At 41.8% G+C, this 27,714-nt stretch overlaps 3 protein-coding genes across 3 annotated transcripts; 1 reads left to right on the forward strand and 2 right to left on the reverse strand.

Moving 5' to 3' along the window:
- The first annotated feature begins 4,968 nt into the window (after window positions 1–4,968).
- Window positions 4,969–8,775, forward strand: kdelr3 (KDEL endoplasmic reticulum protein retention receptor 3). Its single transcript, XM_018667709.2, has 5 exons — window positions 4,969–5,357; window positions 5,800–5,900; window positions 6,215–6,373; window positions 6,610–6,862; window positions 7,604–8,775. The coding sequence occupies exons 1-5, from the start codon at window positions 5,267–5,269 to the stop codon at window positions 7,645–7,647; spliced, it is 648 nt and encodes a 215-aa protein (XP_018523225.1). The 5' UTR covers window positions 4,969–5,266; the 3' UTR covers window positions 7,648–8,775.
- A 104-nt stretch (window positions 8,776–8,879) lies between these two features.
- LOC108877616 (GTPase IMAP family member 9) lies at window positions 8,880–10,456 on the reverse strand. The gene is made up of 2 exons (XM_018667708.2): window positions 10,302–10,456; window positions 8,880–10,045 (listed from the first exon to the last, which is right to left on the reverse strand). Exons 1-2 carry the CDS (start codon window positions 10,333–10,335, stop codon window positions 8,997–8,999), a joined length of 1,083 nt encoding a protein of 360 aa, XP_018523224.1. The 5' UTR covers window positions 10,336–10,456; the 3' UTR covers window positions 8,880–8,996.
- A 1,892-nt stretch (window positions 10,457–12,348) lies between these two features.
- LOC108877614 (ankyrin repeat and fibronectin type-III domain-containing protein 1) lies at window positions 12,349–27,174 on the reverse strand. Its single transcript, XM_018667704.2, has 19 exons — window positions 27,005–27,174; window positions 24,515–24,942; window positions 23,900–24,167; window positions 23,548–23,748; window positions 22,082–22,195; window positions 21,579–21,676; window positions 21,082–21,172; window positions 20,294–20,401; window positions 19,544–19,643; window positions 18,594–18,723; window positions 18,280–18,399; window positions 17,933–18,039; window positions 17,422–17,536; window positions 16,925–17,091; window positions 16,307–16,484; window positions 15,937–16,099; window positions 15,153–15,319; window positions 14,601–14,805; window positions 12,349–14,163 (listed from the first exon to the last, which is right to left on the reverse strand). The coding sequence occupies exons 2-19, from the start codon at window positions 24,674–24,676 to the stop codon at window positions 13,415–13,417; spliced, it is 3,243 nt and encodes a 1,080-aa protein (XP_018523220.1). The 5' UTR covers window positions 24,677–24,942; window positions 27,005–27,174; the 3' UTR covers window positions 12,349–13,414.
- Window positions 27,175–27,714: the final 540 nt, after the last annotated feature.

The raw sequence follows: 27,714 nt of genomic DNA on the forward strand, positions 1-27,714 counted from the left end.
AAAACTTGAAAAAGAGGGGAAGATTTCTTAGCATGTAACGTCAACAGGTGCACAACAACGTCATTGCCTTCTTGAGGTATATTTTATACCTGCTGCGTCTTGATATGATTACAGGTGATGCCTTTGATCCTCACCCATGCCATAGAGATTTACAGGATACAAAGGAGTAGTGTGACTGTTCACTTGATCACATACGACGCAGCAGTTTCCATGATGCCCGAGCTTTAGTCTGACGCAGTGCTTATTTTGCCATGATGTCTGTGAAAGCGCTCACTGCCTATAAGCGAAACTAGAACAGCTTCTAATATCTGTCATCTGAAGAGCAAAGTTATCAAATGAGTTTATTCAACAAAATAAAAAACTTAATCTGTCAAACTATTATTGAGTGATCAGCTGATCATGGAATGTTTTTAATATCTCAATATAATCTATTATTGATTACTCACCCTCTGAGTTAGTTGTTGTTTTCTGTCACTTGGTTGTTCTGTATCAAGAATTCCTTCTGTATCACCCCTTCTGTCCTCAAAATCCCACTTTCACTGTCCAGGGCAAAGGTCCCACGTCCTTAGACTTCTGTGTCTGTGATCCCTTCTTTCATTCCTTTTCTCTTTTAGTTTCTTCTTCTAGTTTCTTCTTCGCCGTTTATTCATCGTTTTATCCCTGTTATTTCTCTCTTTTAATCCTTTATTGTCCTCCGCTGCCTCCTTGGACTGACTGTAATCCTGTCTGTGCGCACTCTCCTGTGCGATACTCATGCACCCTGGGCTGAAAATGCTGTGTCAATCTCCCTTCTGCAGAGCATGGGTTTGGAGGGGGAGGGAGGGAGAGAGGGATGGATGGATGGAGGAGGAGAGGAGAGGGAAAAGAAGAGAAAAGGAGAAAAAAGGCAAAGAGAGAAAAGGAGAGGAGACTACAGGGGGGCTGCCACTGTGCACTCTAAGCATGTGTAGGTGTTGAATAATGCCTGGTGTGCCCATGCAAGTGAGCGAGAACTCGTTTGAGTCATGATTTCTAGGCTCTGATTGAGGAACAACACAGATGAAACTGTAACAGGTGGGAGACGAGGAAAATATGGTGCCTTGTAAATAAACCGGTTGAGCTGCCATCATAGCTAAAACTGTGAAACATCGCAGTGATTACAATACAGAGCTAATACTGTAAATTTGCCTGTGAACATAATCCCTTTGCATTTACTCCCTCACAGTTGTGCCATGGATGATTTCCAGTCCCCTATCACTGGTGGTGCAGGAAGCTCACTGTCAATGCATGTTAGTCTTTCAATACAGTTCCACTCCACAGCCCCACAGCTCTGTTAACGCTTGTTAAAGGCTACATCACCATTCTTTTCATTCTAGGCTGAATTGCACTTGAAGTGTTGTGATGTTGCAGTGGGGTACCACTCATATATTATGGCCTTTGCCATAATGGATGCAATGTGGGAGAATCATTCATTTGTTGTTCTTTTACTGCGAGGTGCAAACAAACATGATCTCTGACTGAGTTGGGCTTCTGGTGTAGTTCTATGTAGGGCAGCAAAATTTGTCAGGTAGGACATATCCATCAGAACTGACTTCTACAAATGTAGTTATAAGTAGCTTGGCACAACCTGTCAGCCCTGCCTATCAACAAGTAACCATAGTTATAAACTTTAATGAAGTAGGTCTACGATATTCCTTTCTGAAGCACAGTGGGAATATAGTATAAACTCTGCCAAAATGCAAGTTCCACACTGAAACCAACATGTATGAATTATTTCCTTTTCCACCTTTGATGTAGTCATCACAAGTTAAGATATAGTTTCTAGAAAAAGGCTGAACAGTACACTTTAAAACCACCTCAACAATCCCAACACAACTTTGTGTGCTCTCATAGCCGTTCTGCTGGATAACAAAGATTGACACAGTCTCATTGTGCTCAATAGAAAGATCCCAAGGGACATTTGCTGGTTTAATTTAGAATTCCCTCATCCAGAATCCAGATGACTATATGAAATATGAATTGAGCAAAACTGTTTCTATGGAAACTACTCTCAACCACAGCTCCCCTTTAGCCCCCTCATCTCTCCCTCCCTCTACCTCTTGCGTTCCCTCCTTCCCTCTCCCTTCTAAATTATAGAGCAGGGGGGTTCTTCTTTTCAAAATCTCTTCCCCTGAATAGGGATGTGGGTGTTGCATCTGCCCATACGACAGTTTCACCGAGGAGGATGGAAAGGGGGCGGATGGAGAAACGGCACTGTATGTAGCAGCAACAGTGAAGTAAACAGCAAACAAAAACTAAGAGGACAGATGGAGGGAGCTTGAGAGGGCAACAGGACAACAAGAAGGAAATGACACTTTTAAAGGAAATTGCTGCTGTCAAGCATGACATGACAAAAACTGTTCAAGGGTCAATTAAACATGACAAGGACTGTGTCAGTAATACTATAAATACTGGTGCTTAATTTAATACAGTTTATCATTGCTTTGCTCAAGGAATGCAGCCTCTCATCAGGACAGACCGCAAAAAGAGATCTAAGCATGAAAAATGGGTCCAACTGGCTAGTACGGGCCAGTCTGCCAGCCAAACTGAACAAAAGACCCAGAACAGGGAAATGTGGTGATATTATTGTTTCTTGGAATGATGTGAGAAGTTGGAAAGTAAGTGGAAATGCTATGAGAGGAGTTTTCCTTGACCTTGAAACCACTTCATGAAATGAGACATGACTGTCGCAAGTCTAATTCTGGTCTACAGTTAATCCTAAACATAGCATACATGTCAAATCCACTGTATAAGTCTGCTTCCAAATGAATAACAGAATTTTTATTATTATTACAATGATAAATAAGCTTACAATATAAACTAACTATGTAAAAGTCACACTGAGATGCTTTAAAGCTTTAAATATTGCTTAGACTTTAGAGAATAAAGAGCGTTAGAGAACTGATAATACACAAGCTTTGAAAGGAAGGCCCAGGTGGTTAATTTGAACTTTGCTTGACTATCAAAATGATTATACCTATTAATTACTCTAAGCCTCATTTTAAAGATAATCACAGCCTTCACCCACTGTAGTGCCAGTGTTCACAGCTGAGAGGAGTCTTTGCCACAGAGCATCCAGTGGGTTTGAATAGAATCACCAACTAAAATAACTGGGTACCATTACAGTGAAAAAAAGATGGGCTGAAAAAAAAGATGGGAGAAAAGGAGGAGATCGCGGGTTTGCAGACAGTCTGATCAGACAGTCACACAGTCCAGCATCTAGAGGAGAGATGACCAGGAAGTCCTCAGGACAAACCAGACTGTGTGTATGTATAAATAGCTACTAATCAGGCCTGGGTGTCAGATTAGTTCCCGTAACCTTTTACTCAGCACACCCTCATTACAGTAGTATACATATGGGTCAGCTCTGTCCAGAGGATGTCCTCTACTGTACAGTTTCTGCTCTCTGTCTGCTAATCTACCTTCACCCACATGTTTGTTTGGAGAAAAAAAAACACAACCATGAGAGACTGATAAAGTATAATTTTATCACGTTTTGAATGTATATTGTCTTTTGTTATCATCCCTATTCATTGTTCATGTGTCACCATCTAATGAATCACATTTCAAATAATATGAACACTTCTGCTTGAGACTACTATTTACCTTGAATGACCTAGTGACAGATAAAGGGACTGTGCAGGATGCTTCAGGGGTGTATAAAAAGCTGTTGGTGTGTGGTGCCCCCTCACTTCCCTGCACCACCACGGATGCACTCTAAGTAGGCTGAAAGCATTTCCTCTGTAATCTCAGGTTCCCCGTGCTAATTTTGCTGCATCAAGCATGAGAGTAGGATGTAGGGGAGCAGGATGTGTGTGATGCCAGAATTCAGCTGCAATTTGTAGATTACTGTAAGAGGGAGGACGAGTGAGGAGGTGGAGGCGGTGGGATCTGATAGGAAGGAAGACACCCAGTGATGAGAAATGGAGGGTGAGTGAATTTAGGTTGGTTTTAGGTGATTCAGAAAGCAGAATTAGGAAGAAAGGGAAGTAGGTGGTAGGTAGGTAACGTCAGAAGACGGTTAGGACAGAGAGGGTGGAGAGTATTTTAAAACACTAAGTCACTCATGTTTTTGAGGTGGGATACACACTAGGATTTTTTGAGGACCATAAATCTAATATTTGGTTTGCAAAAGTAAATATGTGACATATGATTGACCGTGGCATTTCAAAAAGGAGCCCTTTTACTTCAACAAAAAGTTTCACATTCATTCTACAGACGCATCTCAGTCTCATTTAAACAAGAACTGAAATATAAACAGTGCAACAAACGGTTGGAGAAGACTTACAACAGCCTTCCCAGTGTGGCATGAGATATTTTCAAATTACAGTCTGATGCAGATGGTTATTCATTATCCACTGTGAAACACAGCTGCTAATTCAATTCGCTCATTTCATCTGCTTGGATCATTTCAACACAATCTGATTACTTTATTACGGTAATACGTCTAATTACATTTAATTAAGCTTAATAGGTAGATAGATTCTGATATGTCACAAAAAATGGAAATCTACTTTAGTACTTTCCTTTAATGAATTCCCCTCTAATAAGAAGAATGGTTTTCAAGGTTCATATTGCCTGCAACTTATCGCCATCTCCTGTTTTATCAGGGTAGTACTTCTCGAGGGTGGTGCTGCAGACAGCCATTCCTCCGGGTAATATCAATTTGATCAGAAAAAGTCCAGCAACACCGGATATCAGGGGATTTTGCCTTCCAAATAAAACAGTATCATCTTTCAAAGAATCACTCGACAACAGTTATCGACGCTAAGCATGTGTTGAACGTAATCGTGACACAGATTCACTTCATAGAAAGCACTGTAACATTTATTAGGAGTAAACGCCAAACATAAGGTCCGCGTGTTGACCACAACGAGTTTTATTTTGAAATATATAAACCGGAAAATGTAACTTTTCTTTATTTCGGACTAGCTTGACGCTTGTTCCTGCTGTCTGAGCTGTCAGCCACGTCACCTCCTCTGAATCAACTTTCCTATCAGACCGCTGCACACAGAGCTGAGTTTGAGAGCGGAATCGATACACATTTAGCCTGTTTGTCTGCGTGCATTTAGGTAACTAGCCAACGAGCGGTCGGACAAAGTGGAAGTCTTCTCACCGTTTTATCTCGTCTCGTTTTTTGGCACGCACGGAGTTTGTGTTTGAGCAGCTCTGCCCTGTCTCCTGGGGACGCGAAAGGCCTGTAAGGTTTTGTAACAAAGTTTTGTTTGTAAAACGGAACATAAACAACATGAACGTCTTTCGTTTGGCGGGTGACGTGTCACATCTGGTGGCTATCATTATCCTGTTGCTGAAGATATGGAGGTCCAGGTCCTGTGCGGGTAGGCTCACACTGACATCACTGCACTTTAACTTACCAGAGACTGTTTTGACTGTACGGCCTCTCTATAGCAATGTGCACGCAGCACTATAACACAGATACAGTAGTAACTCGGTATTCACACTTACGTTGTAGACGCCAGATCAGTGTATTGTTGATTAATGCTGAGTAGTTCTGCAGGAGTCCAAGCTACGTGGCAGTATTAACAAAGCAATCTGCTGCCACCTCCACGTATTATACAGCAGCCTACACCTCAGTAACTAAACAAATCTGCACCATAGCTGCCTACGTTTGCTGTTAAAACATAAAATTAGGGATTGGGGTAATATTTTTTTGTAATATTTTCTTCTCATGTCTGAGCTGTTCAGGACCAGACAGTGGTCAGTCACCTACTGGAGTCATCTGCTGTAGGTCAGTGTTTAATCTCATTTTAATGTTTCTAGGTATCTCTGGGAAGTCTCAGGTGCTGTTTGCACTTGTTTTCACCACCAGGTACCTTGACTTGTTCACAGTCTTCATCTCTGCCTATAATACGGTCATGAAGGTAAGTGTGTAAATCTCTCTCTCTCACACACACACACACACACACATTGTCCCTCAGAAGCTCATCCTTAACTTAACCCCAATGAAACACAAGCTGTCCCCAAATGTTGACACACACCAGCTATACAAGTCAATCCAGATTCGCACACACACACACACACACACACATATATATATATATATATATATATATATAATAAGTATGCAAACAGGCAGCAGACCTACAGAACAAGCGCTGACATGCTGTTTGTCCTACTATCACTGTGTCCTCATGGACACCCAAGGCCAATAATTCATATTTGACTCTGGTGTCAGGTGGTGTTCCTGGCTCTGTCCTATGCCACTGTGTACCTGATCTACATGCGCTTCAGGAACACGTACGACTCGGAGAATGACACGTTCCGTGTGGAGTTCCTGTTAGTGCCTGTCATCGGACTGTCCTTCCTGGAGAACTATGCTTTCACCCCAATGGAGGTAAAATAAGACCTCAGACAGTATCTTCAATAAGATGGGTCACAAAATGGGTCCAGCATCCAAGTATGCAGTCAGTTAAGTTATTTATTTGCAGACAGAGTGATTCATCATTAGTTATGTTGTATATACATCCATGTCCCCTCATTAAACCACCTCCTCTTATTTATTGTTAACATTCCCCATTGAAACATTAATCTCGGCCAAACTCGTGTCTCCCTCTCTCTGATTCCGCCCAGGTCCTTTGGACGTTTTCCATCTTCCTGGAGGCGGTGGCCATAATGCCGCAACTCTTCATGATCACCAAGACTGGCGAAGCAGAGTCCATCACCACCCACTACCTGTTCTTCCTGGGCCTCTACCGAGCCCTCTACATAGCCAACTGGGTGTGGCGTTATCACACAGAGGGCTTCTTTGACCAGATCGCCGTGGTGTCTGGCGTTGTCCAAACCATTTTCTACTGTGATTTCTTCTACCTTTATGTCACAAGGGGTGAGTAAAGAAAGAGAATGATTTAGTATAAAAACTATTGGCTATTGGAGGCTTGTAGATTTCATCACTTTAGATGAGTTGAAGAAGACTAGAAGTCAACACCTGAATTTTTGTTTACATTATTATTATTAATTGGAGTATTATTATGTTTATAGTCCTTATCTATAGAACTACAGGTATTTTGACTCTTCTTAAGTAATTGCTCAGCTGCTTAATCTATCTCAGATATCAAAAAGAATGACAAATACTCAGTATAATTTTCCAACATAGCCCAAGCTTTTATATTTTGTAGTCAAAAACACTCAAATCTAAATTTTCTACTGACACAAAGCGAAAAAGAGAGAAGAACATTTTAGTATATGTTGTGGAGGTTTCATATTTTTCCTTGATAAATGTTTTACGGGTACTGAAAACTACAGTATGACTGATTTATTTATTGTACATTTTCCACTCAGACAACTAAACTGTGTGTTGTTTTAATCAATCATATCCTGTAAAGAGGATTATCTCTTGTGAGATAATTTTGTTTAGTTTTAATCCTGATTTTCCAGTCGAGGAGGATACATGTCCTGCACAGCAGTTAAAGCAAAGAATATGAATCTGCTTAGGTGACTGGAAATATTGTTTGATACTGACTCACCAGGTAAACAGAGGAGAGGAAGGAGTTAAATGTGGTTTTGAAATAAAACTCTCTCCTCACACCTGGTTCTTTCTCCCTCTTTGTCCCCCGCTTGTTTGCAGTGCTTCGAGGAAAAGGGAAGATGACTCTGCCGATGCCCGTTTAGAACAGACGTCGTGCCGTGCAGCCGCCCACCTGTGCCTGCTGCAGCTCAGCATCTGAACACAGACCTTGCCCTGCAACTGTACATGTATTTAGCAAAGGGACTAACGGTCTGACATCATTCTGTAGACCAAAATGAGCGCAACTCTAGAAATTGAATTTCTGTCCGAATGGTACTTTGTGTGTGAGTGTGCGTGTTTGCGAGTGTGTGGGCGCATATGTTATTCATACATGCTCTGTTGTGGTCAGGAGTTTGTGATGAATGTTTCGTTTTTGTTTTGTCTTTTTTCTTCTTCATAAGATGCAGATGTGACACTAGAACTGTGTCTCTGATGTGCATGTGGAATTTAAATTCAGGCGAGTGAGTGACACTATGGAAACTGCGTATTTGTCCTTACTTTCCCCTTTTAGGTGCGTAGACATCATTGGGTTCTGCAGACTGATGTAATGTCCAATCCATAAAAATGTACCTGAGGTTGTCTGTAACATCTCTGTACAGCTCTCAGTCAGATTATCTGTAGCTCTAGTTTCTACTCAGTAAATATCCAGTTCCAGTGTTTCCTGTGTTAAAACTGTAAGAGTGCTCAGACTTTGACGTCAAAGGTTCCTACACCTACACCACATTTGACAAACCCAGTCTGGCCCAGTGATGTACAGTAATGACAGATATTTTGTATTTGTGCATATGTACTTTAATCTTCCACAAAGTGTCTTCCTCTTTGGATCTATAATGTTAGTCACTCCCTGAGTAGCTTACTGTATTATATGCAAATATATATTTTTCCCTTGTTGCCAAGTATATTAACTTTTAGTACTTCCTTTTTTTGTATTTCAGTGTACTTCTTCATGGGAGAAAAAAGGGCTAAACATTTGGTCATGTCATAAATGAAGCCAAAGATGGAACAGATAACTGCTGTGATGTTTCAGTCAAACAGATGTTTTTGTCTTTCCTTGGTAGTTCCCTTGACTGAGCTGTCTGAATGCATCAGGAGTAAAAAATAGGAAAATGGCATCGTAGTGTCTTGGATTTCTATAAAATGTTAGATTAACACTTACAAACGTGTTACTGAAAGAAAGTTGAATTGCACACCATTTTTGTAACATTACTTTTATTACATGCAACTTCTCTTAATTCAAAGGTGTGGTTTTCTTCTTTGTTGCCAGTCTGCATGCACTGAAACATACCAGGATGTTTACCTTTCTGCATGGCCCACACACACCCATACACACACACACACACACATATGTACAGTGCATACATGCATTCATATACAATAGTATGGTCTGAAAGTGCTAGTGTGTTGGATCAATGTTAAACAAAGGCTGATAGCATTGAATACAGTCAAGTATCTATCAGTGCAGGAATGTTTTTCGGTGTTTGTATAACACTTTACCTCCCTCTCTCACAGCCCCTCCCACCACTTTCGCAGCAGATTTGATGGAGAGCGGCGACGCTGCCAGAGCTGCCGCCTTCTCCACCACTTTCACCTTCTTCACGGCTTTCCCTTTCCCCTTGTCCTTCCCCATGATCCCTGCCCCCTCCGCAGCACCTTTCCCCAGCGCAGTGGCCAGCTCGCACCAGAAGAGCCTCTCTGCCCTCTTCCTGGCCTCTTCCTCCTCCCTCCTTCTCTCCTCCTCTTCCCTCCTCCTCCTCCTCTCTAACTCTGGTCCTTGCTCTTCCGTGCCTTCAGGCTCCTTCAGAGGGGACTCCACCTTTTCTCCTTTTTCTGCCAGAATCCTCTCTTGTGCCTCCCTGATGGCCTTCTCGGCCTCCTTGAACATCTCATTGCTATAGCAACCGCCTCCATTGTCTGCCACAATCTTGTCTACCTTCTCCAGAAGCTGTGCGACCTGCTGTGTGCACTCTGTCTTGTCCTGTTCACTGTTATCAAACAAGTGATATCCTCCGTGGCAGCTGTTGACGAACTCCAACAGCTCATCACTCTCCTCCAGGAAGTCCTTGATGCATTTTCCCTGCAGCTGGTCTCCCCAAGTGAACAGAACTACAATGTACCTGGTGGCTTCAGGCCCAAATGTGGCCTTGATCCACTCCAAGGTGTCCCTCTCCTCCTGTGTGAACCTGTCGGGCCGCAGGGTCACCAAGAAAGCGTGGGGTCCCGGAGAGGACAGGACAACACACCGTCCCACCTCTGCCATTAACTCCTCAGGGGGTAGATGAGTGTTGAAGAACCCCGGAGTGTCGATCAGGGAGATGCTACGGCCATTTACTGTCCCAGTCTGTCTCTTGCATTGTGTGGTGACCGAACAGGGAGAGATGTCCACCCAGAAAGCAGACCTTCCCAAGATGGTGTTGCCTGAAGAGCTTCTGCCTGTTCCCGTCCTCCCCAACAGAACTACCCTCAGGGGTTCAGCCTCTGACGGAGGGGGTGATTCTTCACAGACTGTGGCAGAGGTACAGTCATATTACATGCATATTATTATCTTTTTTTAATCATTTGCACCACTGGAAGTAGTAGCATGAAGCATGTTTAAATCAGATACATCATTTCAACATATAAGATTTAATGTATTATTAAAGGTCGTTAATATGAGGTTGTTTGGTTTTATACAGCATGCGTGATATTTTTAATTAGTTATTTTGTGTGTTGTAGCCCACGGTGCAATGACACAGTGACGCCCCCTCAGTTATCGACATACCTTCACGTGACGCAGCATTTTCAGATGATGACATCCTAAAAAATAAAAACCTTTGGCCCGACTCTTATTCGAACACTAAAGATACAAAACAGATTCCGTGTTTCCTCTGCCCCTTTCGCTTGTAATTGTCGTTTATTTTCCATCAAGCAGCGGAATGCATCAGAGCAGAGGCATCAGTCCGGCTGCAGTCCCGGGAAGGGAAGAGAGACGCTCCACACTGCCACCGCGACGCCGACTGAGAATATCTGAGGTTTTACACCAAAGAAAAGTAATCATGTCATGGAGACTGAGACACCAAACAACAACTCGCTTACAGTGACCACCCATGTATTTGTTGCATTATTACTTGTGATAATCGCGCTCTGAAGAGTTGTACATAAATCTGATATCAAAAATGATTTGGTGTTACTGTTTCTCGTTGTGACCACTGGAGGGCAGTATAAACTCATTATTCCAAATACACTCAGGTAAACAGATAAACCTCTAGACTATGATAAAACCCCATATTAATAGTTAGGGTAAGACAGCGATATCTCTGAACTTCTGTTGTGTTGACACTTATATGAACATCTCTAGCAGGGAGACTTTAGATGAAGGAACAAATTAGCAGCTGAAGACCGTTTAGGGTAACCATAGTAGTTACCCTAATGAGGTGGTGCGTTCAATGCCCTCTAGTGGTCACTGAGAAACATGTCGTATATAAATGCGGATGGCTACGTCAACGTCGGCAGATTTACTGGTTGGATCGCTTACTCTCATTGGAGGTATAAACTGCACACTACCTCATACATAGCTGTTTTAACTCATGTACCTTGATGGCCACCGGTTTGACACTGTCCTTCTGGTGATGGAGTGGAGTTAATTTACTGTAAGTTTTAGTAACAAATTTAATTGATTGTTACGGTTTCTCACTTTGACCACTGGAGGGCAGTCAACACCCAGTATTCCAAATACACTGGGTTAATTTTGTATTTCATTTAGCCTCAGGTCAGATGCTACCAATTCCCCCCAAAAAATAAATAAATAAATAAAAATAAATTAAACGAGTGGACTGGATTACCTGGTAGACACCACAGAAGAACACAAGCTTTAGATTTAACCACTGTGACCCAGCGAAGGCACAATGGCGCTAGCAGTAATAATTAACTAGATTTATATATTATGTTAATTTCAGAAAAAAGGTGACGTTTTGCTTTGATCTTCTAATCAGTAACTCTTTTATGTTAGGCAGAGTTGGAACTAAGTTAATTAGAATTTTAATATATCCCTTTATCACATTAATGTGTTTACAAAGTACATCTTCTCTGTTCAGGCTACTAATTGCTAACACAGCAGAGGGAACACTCTCAAGAGGTTGTTCAACTAGATTGTCTTGTTAAACCTAATATTCCCCACTTTTCCATTTCTTTCTCAGCATTAGAATGAGACTGTGACAATTCACTTACCGCCAGTGAAATTGTTGTGTGTATACTTTATTAGTAACCTGTGTAATTACACATCTGAAAACACTGCTTGGTCACACAGGTATTTTCATTAGGTCTGATTGATTGGACTTATCCCCTGTACTGCCTTAACAGGTGCAGGTGATATCAGTAAAGCGCAGTCAGTGCACACACACACACACACACACACACACACACACACTCTTGAGAAGTCTAATTGGATAAAATAAATGAAAACACCTGTGTGTACACTCACAAGCGTTTTCACTTATTGTATGGATGTGCATGGTCTTTAAAATGTTAAACTAAAATGTTACAGGTTTTGAAGAAAGCAGAAGAAAGCCTCACAGGTTGTATTCATTCATTCATTATGTATACTGCTTATCTGTTAAGGGTCACTGGGGGCTGGAGCCTATCCAGCGAGAAGGTATTTAAAAGGGTTTTAACAACATTAGCTCACAGTTCCAACCTATTTAACAGATTAATACATGAGCTTCAGAAAATTTGATTGTCCACATGTTCATGGTATTTTAATGTTATAACCACTGTTATAACCCACTGTGGAAAAAGCCATATTGACTTGTTGAAAGGCACTGAACTGCAAATAAAAATAATTCCATTTTTATTTTGTTCTATTTAGCTGAATGTTATTCTTGTATTTTCAGCATGCCTAGAGGAGAAAACATCCATTCATTTTGTGGCTCTGTTGTAAAGAAACTGTAGCAGAGGTTAAACCATGAAAACCAGCCCACTCTGGCAATTCTCACACATGCCTGATATTTCTCCATGGTCTTTTATCAGTTTAGTCTGCATTGTTCCTGTAATTTTCTTTATTAAGGCATCCCTCTCCCAGACTAAAAGGAACAAGTAATATACAGTAAATACAGATGCAAGGCCAAATTTCTTTCATGAATTTGGTTCCTTAAAAAATAAAGAACAAAGAAAACATTTCTGGACTGTATATGCTACCAAAGAGGTAAATACAGTAGGTAGATTGCCTGAAGTATTTCTTTCTCTCATTAGATATAAATAAGTTTGGGCTGAAACAGACCATGGAACTGGTACAACTGACAGCAGGTACTGCATAAAAACAGGGTTAGAAATCTCACCACTAATTTGTCATTAAATGTTTAAAGTTCACAGAGGAACCAAAAAGAATCACAGCTTTTCACAGACTGCAAAAATAACACACCCATTAAAGTGAATTGTATGCATTTAATGAGTTTGTTTACTAGCCCTGACAAGCAGCAACTTTGGATTTTGCTGTAGTGAGTGATGGATTTTCAAGTCATAAAACTGGTACTGTAACTTAGTTCATGCACAGAAAAGCTCTACTGGACCAAACATTAGAAAAGTTTGGCTACAGGTCCAGAAATGTGCAAACCACATACATTTGTCTAGCAATGGTGTCTTTCTTTTAATTTCCCATACCCATTCTAAGATCAGCTGCAAAGATGCGTCAGATGAACTTGTATCTAGATGCCACTCGAATTTTCCTTTGCAACAGTTGATACTAACTGTCCATGTGGACACTGATCAAAAGTCAGGGATTTAGGACTAAGTCATTTTCAAACAAAAAAGTCTTACTTGGATTCTCTCTATGAATCGAAGTGCAGCCTACTGAGGTTTGAAATTGACACAAGTTCAAAGTAGGCTATTACTCAGTCAATATCAGGATGAACTGTTGGAGGGTCTTTCCCACTCCACCTGGTTTCTCACTGGAAAGCATGCTGCCTTGCTGGGCACCTGCTGAGTCTCTGTATCCCCTGGAGGAAAATCCCAGCTCAAAACAGGATCATCACCACCAGTGGCACTCAACATGGTGTGAGAAACCGACATGTCTTGTCCTTGTAACACCATATTCTCACTGTGTGTCACATTGCTGCTGTTGTTACAGTGCAGGTTGGGTTGTGAAACACACCCACCTCCATTCAAGTCTGAATTCCCTAAGTCAAAGAAATTGTTTTCACCAATCCCCAATCCAAAGCTCTGTAGCATATCCATGACTGATGGTGTGGGTGGGCCACTGGGAGTCTCCTCCTCAATGAGACTCAGTGTGGGCAAGATATCCACCAACTCTGCCATCTCCATCGGTCGGATTACCTCTGTGATGCTGGAAGGAAAGTCCAGCTCCTCGCTGTAGGACTCCTCTGCGTCCAGAGCTGTATATCCTACTTCCAACTGTGCAACAGCAGCAGGCTCTAGTCCACATTCGAATAAAGTGCTTGCACATGCCAGTTCAGACTGATCGATGCTCGTCAAGTCTACAGTTGATTGGGCGGTGATGTCCACAGGGTACCCTCCCTTCGCGACACCCTCCATTAATGCCAGTGCAGCCTCTTCAGGGACGACCATGACTCCTGCTGGAGCAGAGACCTCAGCAGTGACGACATTTGGTGGAGTCACACTGACTAGACTTTCTGAAAGGGAAATGGGAAAACAAAAAGAAGTTAAGAAAGTGAAGGTTAAGTCTTTGTCCTTGATTTATAGCATAAATTAGACTAAAGCAAGTTTATTTAGAGTTGCTGTTATAACAGCACTTTTTTTTGACAGAGCAAGGGTAACAGTTTCTCATGTAAATGGAGTCCACCCCTCTCGGTGGTTCAGAATGACATGTATAATCCATGGAAAACGTGGATGTTAGCAAGAATTTTAAATGAAGTTTTGTAGCTTTAAAGCTGTTTGATGTGTTTGTACAAAATAAACTCATAATGGTGAACTAAAAGAGTCTATGGGGTTGAAGATGTCGAAATGTGGTAACTCTGTACATGGACTGTTACTCACCTTACTTATCTGACTTTAAAACTGTACCAGAACATACTTAAAGACTGACCTTTCTAAACCCACATCTTTGTACCTGTAATGGCTCTCTGTGTTTGAGTCCGACGTGGCCATGTCAGTCTGGCAGTCAAACTGTCCTCCTCTTCCTCACCATCAGGACGTGGTGGCGGGTCTCCTCCCATCACGAGACCCAGAGGCACCGCCCCCACCCACTGCTTGGAGCGAACGCACTGCAGACAGTCCATAATCCATCGGGCATCCCTCCACACCACATCCAGACGCTAATGAAACAAGAAAATAACTGGCAACAGAGAGCAACTATTCATTTAAATGAGTTAGTTAAAGCTATGACAAATGTCCTCCCGGTGATAGGTCTGATATAAAATATTATGGGTGGCACAATTTAAGCAAATACACTGATGGGTGAATCCAAGAAAAAGCCTTTATCTCTTATTCATTCCCCTCATTAAACCTCTATTAATCACAGAGGAAGAGGTGTAGAAAAAGAAAAGCAGACAAAAGAAGAATTTTTAAGCTTTGAGAAAACCGAGATGAGGATTTTGCAACAGCAGCTGCAACTTTGCAAAATCAGTAAGTTTGTGCTGTTACTCTGCTTTAATGATCTTACATGAGAAAGCTCAGTGATGTGGTTCAGCCTCTCTCGGGCTTCTTGCACCTCCTTGGAGTCCAGCGCCTCCCGCAGAGCCTGTTGGGCCAGATGAGTGTCCAGCTCCAGCTTCACCCAGGCCTGGCAGTACTGTGACAGGAAGTCTCTTTCATACGTCCAGAAGTAAACTGGGGATGAGCCACAGTTAAGAGGAAAGACAAATCTCCACATCAAAGTTGAGAGACACAGCACCAGAACTCATTAGTGCACTTTATCATACCTTTAGCGTGGGAGTTTTCATGAAGGGTCAAAAGGAAAGACAGATTTAAACTAGACACACAACAAATCCTGAAGTGTGGGTGAGACAGATCAAAGGACTAATTGGATAAAAAAAAACACTTCAGCATGGTTTATGCATGATACACTTTCCAGACAATCTGGCAGTGGCTGAAATGCATTTTATGGGTTATTTTTTGCTTTCTTTTACCTATTTGTTTAGTTCCAATGAAGATGAGACACATCTCTTGATATTAATGAGATATATGTCATATAAAATTACTTCTGTCACTTTGTTCTTATATGATGCTTCTTTTTCTGTTTTCTTTTTCTTTTCTTTTTTTTACTTAAAATAGCCCAAGAACACTGTGCTGTGAGACATTCACCCTGGCAGGTATTTTGTCTTGACCTCAAGGTTCACAGTAATCCCAGTTTGATGGACTTATCACAGTAGGAATCAGTTTTTTCACTGCAGCTCACTATCGTGAGACAGATCCCATATCTATGGACTACACAATTCTCCACCTACCTAGCTCAAAGATCTGCAGGGGCATGGTGAGACCAGGTTCCTTGGTCCCCACCAGAGGCCAGTAACTGGAGCTGAAGTCCTCACTGGGAGGCAGCAGCAGCAGCATGGACAGATTGTCTCCAAACTGTAGCAGCTCACGAGTGTACACACCATACTGATAGGCCTGTCAGGGACACCGCTGGTGAAAGTGAAAATCTGTTAAAGGCCATATGTTGAACTTCAATATGCCTGCATTAGTTAACCAGAAAGCAGAGTGATTGATGATAAAATAGTAATAAATACTGACAAGACAAATAGTCTTTTTCTTCCTAAACAATTCATAACATAATAGTTTTGAAATTTTGAGATGATGATTTGAAATCATTTTTACCCTGTAGAGGGGGATGTTGAGCTTTGTCAGGAGATGTGTGACTGCTGCTCTCAGAGACCTGACAAATTCCACTACTCCACTGCTCTCCATCAAGCTCTCGTCCTCACCGCTCAACAGGTTCTGAGCGCTGCCATTGGTTGTGGTGTAAACATGACTCTGGAGCCATGTCCACTCCTCTCTGTAACATAACAATGCAGTTAACAAAACAATGCTATAAAAGGTATGATAAGTAAGGCTAGAAAAAAAATCTGTATCTTTGCACATTGTGGCCAATTAACCACTAAATGCATACTGCTGTTTGTGGAGACCAGTTTCCAAAGCATATCTATCTTTAAGTGATTTCCTCCATCCTCTAACATAACATAATATTGTCACATGTTAAGCTGTAAGCTGCTGCCTTCTTGGTGAAGATTTGTGGCAGTCCAACATCCAAGAACTGAGAGTCGACTGCCAAGCAGCATCATTTTAATGCCAGACACCACCACCTTTGCAGTATCCTTTTAAAAGAATGTTCATTTTTCCACAACACCAAAAGCAGCAGGTGTGGCATAGTATGCTGTGGAAATTGCTCATCAGAGTATGTGTGGCACAACATATCACATGTTCAACCTGTGTTACCTGGACACGTGAGCGTTGTGTCGGACCCGTGTGTGGCAGAGGAGATTGGGCAGCCTCTGAGGCACGAGTACCCTGATCTGTTCCACTGAGCTGCACAGTTTTAGGATGCCCACGTACAGACCTGGTTGGGCACACTGAATGCTGTGCCTGTGGAAGGATAGCTTCTCCTGGAAAACAGAGAGAAAGGGGAATGTTGTTAAGATGTAATGTTTAGATGCCTTTTAATATCCTGCATCTCATTTTGTTTTGATTTTGGTGAGCTAATTTGATTTGGGCTTATCAATTCCAATGCATTCTCAGGGGGTTATCGGGGTGTTATCAGCACTGGAGAGAAAAATATGGCTTAAAATAACCACGTCAGGAAAGTCAATATACTCAATCAAAATGCACTCAGTGTTCAGTATATTCTGCTACACAGAGCTGCTGTTCAGTGTGTCCATGAGTTCAGGCATTTTCTTGTGTGTCTCTCTTTTATACAAACACAAATCCAGGCTCACCTTGAGCTGCTCGTAGAGCATGTCCATGGCAGTGGGCTCAGGCAAGAGAGGAGTCCTGCTGCGGTTCTTTTCCAGGCGGGCCAGGGGAATCCAGTGGAGTGGAGGGTCAGGAGGGCTTAGGGTGGAGCAGATTTATATTAATTCATATTAGAATAACATGGCCACTATAATACCACCAACCAACAGACTATCTTGAAAATATAAAATATAACATACCCAGCCTGATGCCTGAGTGGATTATTATCTCCTTTGGGCAAATGAGAGAATTTGAGTGATTGATTAAGTGTAGCAGACTGATTGAAAATTCAATCTGGCAGATTACAATAATGTTTGTTTCATTACGAGTGAATGGGCCATGACTATAAGCAGCTGAATGAGTGGGTGAGTTGGAGACTGTCCTTTAAACAGAGGGCAGAGGTTAAAGCCTCCTTTGATGCCGTGTCTTCTTTGTGGAGGAAATAAAAACTGTCAGACAGGGATTAACTGAACAAAACAAACGGCTCTTTCTCACCTGGGAGGGTTTGGGAAGTCCTTCAGAGTCACCAGGAGTACGTTGCCTTGCCGGTCTTTCAGAGGTTCATAGTACACCTGGCCCAGGTCCACTGTTCCCAGAGATGACTGACAGCAGAGAAAGGTGCAGAGGTAAAACAGAAACATAAGGATGAATAAATATGAGGATATTAGGGATTAATGCAGTGAAACTCGGGTTCTGGGGGTACAGCTATGCAACCTGAGATAGTGAATAGAGGCAGCGGTAAGAAGAGTAGGAGGAAGAAGAGATGTAAAGACGTAATTAAAATAGCAATTAACCCATTTTGATGGTTCTTATCATGCAGAGTAAGCTGCTTAACTTCCTACCTGCAGCTGGGAAACGGCTCTTAAAATGTTGTGCCTGTTCTGAAGGAGGGAGGAGGGAGATGAATGCGCAGAGGAAAGGGCTTGCTGGAGCCACGGCACCTGTTGCCATGCACAGGACAACTACAAGAAAAAAATACCTTCAGTTTTAAACTCAGTTCTCAAAGAATATTATACAGGTTTCATTCTGAATAAATAAATATTTAGAAACAAAAATCCAACTGACTACACATCTATTGACTGTGGTCCAGTTGGATTAACAAGGTACCAAAATCATTTATATCAGTGTGGGTTGAATAAATCCACTGACAGATCACCTTGGCAAACCAAAGGAAGTCATGGATGATGGAGGTGGAGCAGCACTGGATCTCCACCAGTGGGATCTGGTCTTCAGCTGTCACCATGATGTTTTCCTTGTGGTAGAACACGGTTGCCAAATATACGCCCCTTATGAGATCAACATGAGACCAAAAAAGGATTAAGTCAGCAACAACAGAAAAATGAATAGGTTTCTGTGCTGCAGCCACAGACAATTTTCACTTTTACAAGTCAATAGTGCCTCTAAAATTATTTTTTCGATGTTGTGGACATTGCCTAGTGGAATTTCAAACTGTCTAATCAAATGAAAATATGAGAGAGATCAGAGAATTTTCAATTTTGAAAACAGCCTAAAATCCTCCCAGTAAAGTCAAAGCATAGAAATTAATTTTCACAGACGGACATGATAGTCCAGGAGGAACATGTTTTTAAATATATCAATATTCTAATCATGCTGTTATCACTGTGAGCTGTTAATAACACTTAACTTTATTGCAAGTTATGCAAATGATGTTTGTGCCTATATTCATGAAGCATTTTCCTGAATTTGAATAATCTATGCAGCGTTTAACCACTTTTTTAAAGCCATGCAGTGGTTTCTCTCCATTGCAGTTTGCAGCTTTTCCTACTGAAGACCTGTCCTGTTTATTCACTGTGTGGAATTAAATGTGGTCCACTGAATATATTTGCCAAGGAGAAGCCTTGATCAGTCACTTGTGACTTGCCACAGTTCAGTGATTTCATCCATCATCCTTCTCAGAAGAACTCCTCACTAATCTTGGGGCTGCAGCAGTTCGAGTGTGACTACTGTTCTTTTCCAATAACCGTAACAGATAAGAGTTTGGACTTGTACTTTGTAGTCTACACCGCTGTAATCGCATCACATATAATCCGTTACTCCCCATACCCTCAAGGCACAGCGGGACAGGTAAGACAGATGGAGCGCTACCTCTGTAGGAGGCGAACAAACTTGGTGGCGGACTGGAACAGTTGTTTGATGCCTCGAGACACAGACAGACGCTTGCTGGGACTCTGGGGCTTAGAGCTCTCTGTGGAGCGAAGGAGAAGAGGGATCAGACGGGATGAGAATCACTTTATCTGCCAAAGTACATTCACTGTGCATGCACAAGATATTTGACTGGGTGGAGGTGATGAAATGGTTTTCCCTGTAGTGAATAGAGTTGACACATACAGTGCACACTGCTGATATAAAATGTTGTAAAGCAAGAATAAAAGGTAATGCATCCTGTTCCTGTTGAGTACTTATGAAACATCACAACAAATATGTTGCAATGTCTCCTGCGTTCATCATGTTTTCTGACTTTTGTGATGATTAATTCTGTCATAGCGGAACACCATTTGGAGAACCTCAAACATCCCTATTTTTACTCATTTCCTTTAGAAATTAGATGTTGACATGGGGCAAAATACAAGGGGAAGAGTGATGGATTATAACACAAAAATTAAGACTCTGATTTTATTACATTTAATGCTACATATTTATATATCATGAGGTAAAATTATTGGCAAACAAGGTGAATATATTTTGTGAGCATTTCATTTCATTGACAGAGAAAAAATATTGTGATACTACATAAATATAAATTATATACTCTTATGGACCCATGTTGTCTATGCTTGCTTAACAGAAACTGCATATGTAAATGATGTAATTGTATCACCAAAGACCTGCTGTTACCTATGCAGTATCCTCTGTAATGTGGCTCTCTGGCATCTTCCAGCAGTTTCCTCACTATGCCCTCATGGTTTCTGAACTGGGACTTCACACCAATGCACTCTCTCCAACCTGCACAGGAAGCAATAGAGAAACAAATCATCACTTTCATTTTCATGCAATTAGGAAAATCATTCAAGACATCAAGAACTCATTTGCAGGCGAGTCCTGAGTGCTGCTTTTTTTCCTGTCTTGGTGATTAGGAGGCAGGAGCAATTGCGTGAGAGACCATCTGTGTGCTATGACTCTGAAAGTTTCAATGCTGATTCATTCTGAGCTGCTAAAACTGCATCTCCTTTTAAGAGGGTTATGAATTTCAAGTTACATTTTGTTACCTAACTGATACTGCAACATGCTGAACATCACTGATATCACTGTGTATGTGTGTATGTTTGGATTTATGTGAATATTTTTTGCCTGTATTCTCCCTTTCAAAAAATACTGTTGGCATTTTTAGCTTCATTTCAGATTATAAAGTGGAAAGTAACAGGATGGCATGCAAGAAAGATTATGAGCTGAATTCAAACTCAAAGTAGCATGGCTACAAGGCCCATTGACTCACAGTGACATCTTTAATTCTCCACATTTTAATAATTCATTAATCTACCAGCCATGAGTGGATTCCACTTCTTTCACATCAAGCTTGATGTCAGCCAAGTAATTTCATTACACAGGGACAAAGAGAAAAAGAATGGAGCCCCTTCACAGTAGTAAGTCCACATTCATCAGAGTTTGCAGTTCAGTATACTCACTGGAGGGGGCAGCGCTGACTGGAGTAGAGCACTGAGGCGGGCCCCATCCCTTCACATTGTAGGCACTCACTCTTACAAAGTAATGCACTCCCTGCATTTGGAGAAGCACCAGACCACCAAATTATCATCATGTATTAACCTTATGAATCGTCCGTTCCGGGACAAAGAAATCACATACTGCTCTCATTATTAATTCATCTGGTTAAGTAAGGCAGTTGAGTGGGATAAGTGTTCTCTTATGGGAAGTGGTTCAACACAGTAGCTGATGATTTGGGAGCAATAAATACAGTCTGTGTGTGGGTCAAAAACGATTGTGTGTGTATGGCATGTGTGTGCATAATTGCGTGTCCCTGAGCTATTTAAATATGTGTTTTTACACATATCTCTATGTGTGTGTTTGCAGTCAGTATCTGTGGATGTCCTGATGTTTGTTTGCCTGTGTGTACATCTGTGATGTGTGTCCATATCTGTGTGTGTCTTTGTGCTGCATGACTTACTGCTGTGAGTCCCTTGATACTATAGGAGGGATTCTTGGTCTCTGAAACTTGGGCTGAGCCATGGATGCGTTTAAAGCTGGCTGAGGTGCTCCATTCCACTACGAACACAAAACAATCGCACTGACAGATTATTCTCTGGCTTTACTCAAAACCCCCATAGGGGAGAACTAAGGATTTGAGTGTTTACAGAGTCGGGAACTTGCTGTACCTGGGCTTAATCTACCCTTGGCTGCGAAGTATGACATTTATGCAGCTGTAAAACTAAGTAGCACAAACAGAGAAGCCAAACAAGATGCATAAATGAAGAGCTTTTATACCTGCCAGCTTAAATGATGGGTGAGACTTTGATTATATTGGACCAATATAGTAAATATTCCATTAATTCCTTTATTTATCTGTCATGCCTTTGTCCATTTTTTGTCACACCTCTTAACAACCCTTTATATACACATTGATCTGTGTACCTATCCATATTGTATCAAATCTTGTTATTTCCCTCCTACCTCTGTATCGGGTGATGAGCCCTGTAGCGTGACCTTCTGGCTCTTTGATTGCCACAAACAAAGAGGACGTGCTGGTCACCAATATGGACACATGACTGGGAGGGCCAGGGAGCTCTGTGGAAAAAACAGAACAGTATTCAAAATGGACACTGGTTAAGAATGAAGAACAACTATAGCAACCTCAGAGAATTGCATTATTAGTCTTATAAAACATTAACCCTATTAAAATATCAGTATTCTTTGTTGCCGCTTGATTATTACTGCACAACAGACAGCCATTGGTTAATAAGTTTGTATTGTATTACTACTAGTATTCGTGTTACCCTGGTCCTCAACCACGGTTCTGTAGCTGATCCTGTACTCCTGTATATGAATAGAGCAAGTGAAAAGAGTTTCCCTACAGGGATCAGTAAACTATCACAATATTATTACTCCAATAGCCACTGTAATACTAGCCCAATAAAATTTCTGCACTGTGATCTAATATAATTGCGTTCTGCTCCTTGATTCCTGCAAAGGTGATTTTATAGTTTGCTCAACCTAAGCTGTGACCTGGAGTGAATAGATTAAGGCATCGGCCCTGGACAAAAACACATTTATGTTTTAAATTTCAAGCACTTAGCTGACACTCTTATCCAGAGAGATTTGTAATGAGAGTAAGTTTAATTTCACTGTGCCCAGGAAAAGAAGAGCTGGGCCCTTATTGACCTTAAAATAACACTGTGATCATAAAACAGTCAGGGAAGAAAACTGGAAGTGCTTAAGAGAGAAATGAAATGAGAACTAAGCAGAGATGTTTATACAAAGCAATTAAACTAAGTGCAGAGGGGACATCATCACATAATTTTTAAAAATAAAACACGAGTGTTTGGACCAATTGAGAGCAAGGGGAGAGAGTACTTTAGCAGGTTGTTGCAGGGAAAGGGCTAGGAGGCCCAGTGCAGCTGAACAGAGGTTGCACTGAAGCCTTGGGGGTATTCAGGGTGTGGATTCCTACTCATATGTGCACCAACACCAAAGTTTTGTATTTGATACAAGCAGCCACTGGCAGCTGGTGGAGGGAGTGTAGGGCATGGGAGAGTTTAGAAAGGTTGATGACAAGGCAGTCTGTTGAATTTTGAATGAGGTGAAAGGCGGATGGAGGGAGACTTTCAAGAGGCCGGCTAGGAGTTACAAGAGTCCAGATGGGAAATCAGTAAAACTTAAGAAAGAAGCTGGGCTGAATACCTGATCACTGTTCCCTTTGTCAGCAGTGATGGAGGGCTTTGTAGGAGAGGGCTGGGAAAAAAATGTGGTTCTACCTTGTTGAGACTGAGTTTGAAGAGGACAGAAAATGCAGGAATACCTGTATTTCTAGCAAGTGAGGACTGACAGAAAACAACAACAACAAAAAAAACCTGAGTGAGTTTGTGTCCCGAGCCACACTCAGTTCAAGAAATGCCACAAGCTGACCCCAGACCACTGACCTGTCTTTCGGAAGTTCTCTCTCATCCGACAGTACAGTTGCAGCCTGAGGCTCCACAGGCGGATATGTCTCTGGACGTCAGCTTGTGCCTGAGGCCCAGCCCCTGTCTTCCTCACTAGCTCATTCTTCCTCTCCTCCACCCGTTTGCCCGCCAGTGCCACCAGAGCATCCAGCTTAAGTGCCCACTCTGCTGGTCGGCACACTGAGAGGAAATACAGTGGAAAACGACAGAGCAAAGACAAAGGACAGAATCTAAATATCAATTTGCATTGAACTGTGACCTCACAACAGCATTTTAAAACCTCCCAACAGAATTTTTTGCTACTTGTGGTATTTTACAACATAAGACTTACAAACAGGGTTATGCCTGGCTCCCGCCTTTGTCAACACATGGAGCAGAGGAGAGTTGTGAGTGAGGGCAGCCACGTCAAGGGGGACCAGGCCCTGCTCGCTCACCCTGTTCACCCCCTTCTCCCTCTCTCTCTCCCAGTCCTTTTCTTTCTTCTCTCCTCTCTCCCACATGCTGCCTCCTCCTCCTCCCCCACAGCTGTGGTCTCTGGACAGCAGGCTTTGTACAGCCAAAGTGTCCTCATTTTCCACTGCCTCCCACAAGGTCTTGTACTAATGGGGAGCGGGAGAGAGGGAGAGAGAGTGTAGGGTCACAGGAGGGTGGGCAAGTGAGGGAGAAAGGTAAGAAAAAAAGGGTGATTATCAAAGAGAGATTTATTTTATGAGAGTCAGTAGGAAAGAGGCAGTGGATGACACTGTAACTCAGGACATATAAACATAAATCAAAGCAGCAGTCTCGCCTGGGATAATGCATTCACAGCGACACAGACTCAGCATGTAATATCAAAGAAAGATGTAATAATTTCAACCATGATGAAACCAAGTTAGGGGGAGACAGGGCATGTCATTTCAGACACCACGTCCAGACATCCCCTCAAAATGACAACTAAGTATCTTACAGCGTCTGCAGACTTGCTGAGGTGCCTGAGTGTGTCCACCTCCCCGGCAACAGATGACTCTCCACCCCTCAGTCTGACGGACAGGTTTCTGTATATGCGTTTGGGGGAGACGGGACCCAGAGAGCGCCGGCGCTGGGGTGGGTTCCTCATGGATACAGACATGACAGTAGAGGAGGGCAGGGGGAGGTGGAGGGGAGAGGAGAGGAGTAGAAACAGAGGGAGCAGGAACAGAGAATAGAGAATGAGGAGAATGAAGAAATAGTTGGAGGTGTGACAGATTGGTTAGTTCATTGAAAGAAAGATTAGGACCCCCAAGCTAGGAGCCACAGAGAGAGTGAAGATGGGATGAGAGAAAAGTGACATTTGAAACAGAGAAACAGGAACTTGGGGGTGGGGGAACATGAGGAAAGGTGAAAGTTATTAGAAACCTGGAGGAGCATGTAACAGAGAATGAGGTGAGAAGTTAAAAGAAGGAAATGAGAAAAAAAAGAGAATATACAGTCAGGCTCACACAGATTATTCTACAGTAAAGGTAATTTTCTGCCGACTTGTAGGGTGAGTATAGGCTGCGCCGAGTAGTGCTGTTATGTGGGTGGATAAATGGATAAAAGTTACAATGCCTGTACACAGTAGATGAAAAATGCCTCAAAGCATTTATTTTTGTGCCTCTTACTATTCGCCCTTTTGTTCTTCTTTTACCCACTATAATATGACACGGGCTTTATTCGCTCTGAATGGAGTCTCTCCGCACAAAGCAGCTGACCCATCAATCTAATTGACTCAAGAAAAGTAATCTCATGTGGAGGAGCCAAAATTCTTTCCTCATGATAAATATGAATCTCCTCATATCGTCAGCATGAAAATAAAAATCCATCTTCACTGAAACAGTAATGATGGTTCTTTATCAGTTCCATTGCGTTTTCATCATTACAATCAATCACTTTTGTGCCTGAAAATCTGTCTTACCATTTTTTTTCAACCCCTTGGAGCTAGATGCAGTCTGACATAGTTTCTACCCCTTCCTCTTCAGTCAGCAAGTCTCCTCTTTCATTTGTCTCTGTCTTTCTTCTCATCCCCTCTCTTTCTCCTCTTTCTATTCACAGTTCCTACAGTTTTGGAGTGATTTTCACGTCGCCTCAGCTTACGTCACGCCCCAGGCATTCATGTCTGAAGAGGATCTTTGTGAAAAATGGGATACTCAAACTCTGTCATGTCTGTCATCTCTCTGTCTCGTTGCAGCTTTCCCCGTCTAAAGGAAAGCCTCAAATTTCTGGTGTTTTTTTTAAAATTTCATCTCTCTATCAAGTCAAGTCCTGGTGTGCGACTGAGTGGTGCACTGTACTTGTGTGAAACTGAATACTCCCCTGGTTGCTGCTAACTGAGGACTAAATATGACCACAATGATGCCACATCTCACAGTGACACATTACCACTGTACATGCTACCTCACAGTGTGAGCCAGTGGCTTGCACACTGTGTCTATGCGAGGAGGCAGGGATATAGGGGTAATACAAACCACTGTTATTGGTACAGTTCTCCCCTGTTTGTTTATTATATCTTACGTCGGCTGTGGAAAGTGCTGATGAGACATTTGAGAGAGGAGATTAGCTTTAGTGGTGTTTGACTTTTTTTAGGTAACACATAGATAAGACGAGGCAAAACACCTGGTAAGAGAAGAAAAAAGTGCTTGCAAAGTGTGCTACCATTGCAGTTGAGACAATAACAGTTACGTGTGCAGGGTAGTGTTAAGTACTTAAAAAAAAGCTGATGCTGACCCATGAAGAGACATACAATATAGAGTCATTGTGGTTTTGTTGCATGTCTGTATCTCAGGTTGTGGAGAGGTTTTTTTCTTTTTACCTCAGTACTGTGGCCCACATGCTGAGAGTATGCTGTATATTTGCAAATAGACTTTCTGTTTTGTCACTCTGGTAAATGCTACGGCTCTCAAGTTCAGCTATGCATGGAAACATCTGATGAGTAATAATGTGTTTCTAATGCCCCAGGAAATAACACAGTGCATTCATTTGTGTGAATAAACCACAGGGGGCATCACCTTCAAGGGTTACCATATTTTGTGTATAACTTTTTTCCATTACAGTTATGTATATATATTTATTTAAGGGCACAGAATTACAACAGGCAAAATCTAAATCAACACAATATTTTCTACATTAAACAAACATCAGCAGAGCAATAGGCAATGTAGAATGTTTCTACAAGCTACACACACATCATGGGACATTGAACCTGCTACACACTTAGATTCTTTTAAACAATTTGAATTATTGTAATTCTATAGGCTAGTGACCATTGTAAACTAACATCGCCTGAATTATCAAACGACAACACTTAGCCTAATAGTGTGACACCGAATGGTCCATATATTTTCTACACCAGGTTAAAAAAAAAAAAAAAAAAAAAAAAAAAAAAACACTACCCCTTGAATGAACACTAAATATACTGAGTGAAAAGTTTTAAACTTCTTACCGTCGACACTTTCACTTTACTCGGCCTGTCATCCGACGTTGCACCGGTGCTTCAACATGTTTCTCTCATGAATACCCGCCTGTTGGTCTGTTGTAATCCATCGTTCCGACTTCAGGAGTTTTCACCTCTGAGGATGAAGCGCACCTGAACGTTACACCCCAGAAAGACACTGCCGCTTCTCCCACACACACACGCGCGCGCGCCTCCCTTGTCCCGCCCTCTTCCTACTTTATTCTCAGAACCGAAGTTTTTCTAAATGACCAAAAATAGTGTTGACTGGTGTAAATAGGCATTTGACCTGATATGGTTTGTATCATCATGATTATTATTTATTCAGTAATTTTATAGCCGCAGTGTGATTTACAGATTTGATAAATCTGTAATTTTCAGATGTCTATATAGGTATATTCTTCTTGTAACATATGATGTAAATATTTTATTAACACTGAATGCATTAACTTTACAACAACAACAAAAAGCTGTTAGCCTACTATGTGACCTTTCTTGCGCATTAATGTCAGTTGAGGGATGTGACAAAGTGTGGGTTGAGGTAACTGGAAAAGGTACAGAGCTATATTTAGGGTAGCTCAACGCCCCAATGATGGCTGCTGTATGGGTGGTGGACTAAAATGAGCAGAAAATATTTCACTATTGCATTATTCTTTCACACTACAGGCTAATCTTTGTGTGTGTGTGTGTGTGTGTGTGTG

Source organism: Lates calcarifer, linkage group LG11 (assembly GCF_001640805.2).
Source record: "Lates calcarifer isolate ASB-BC8 linkage group LG11, TLL_Latcal_v3, whole genome shotgun sequence".
NCBI classification, from domain to species: Eukaryota; Metazoa; Chordata; class Actinopteri; family Centropomidae; genus Lates; species Lates calcarifer.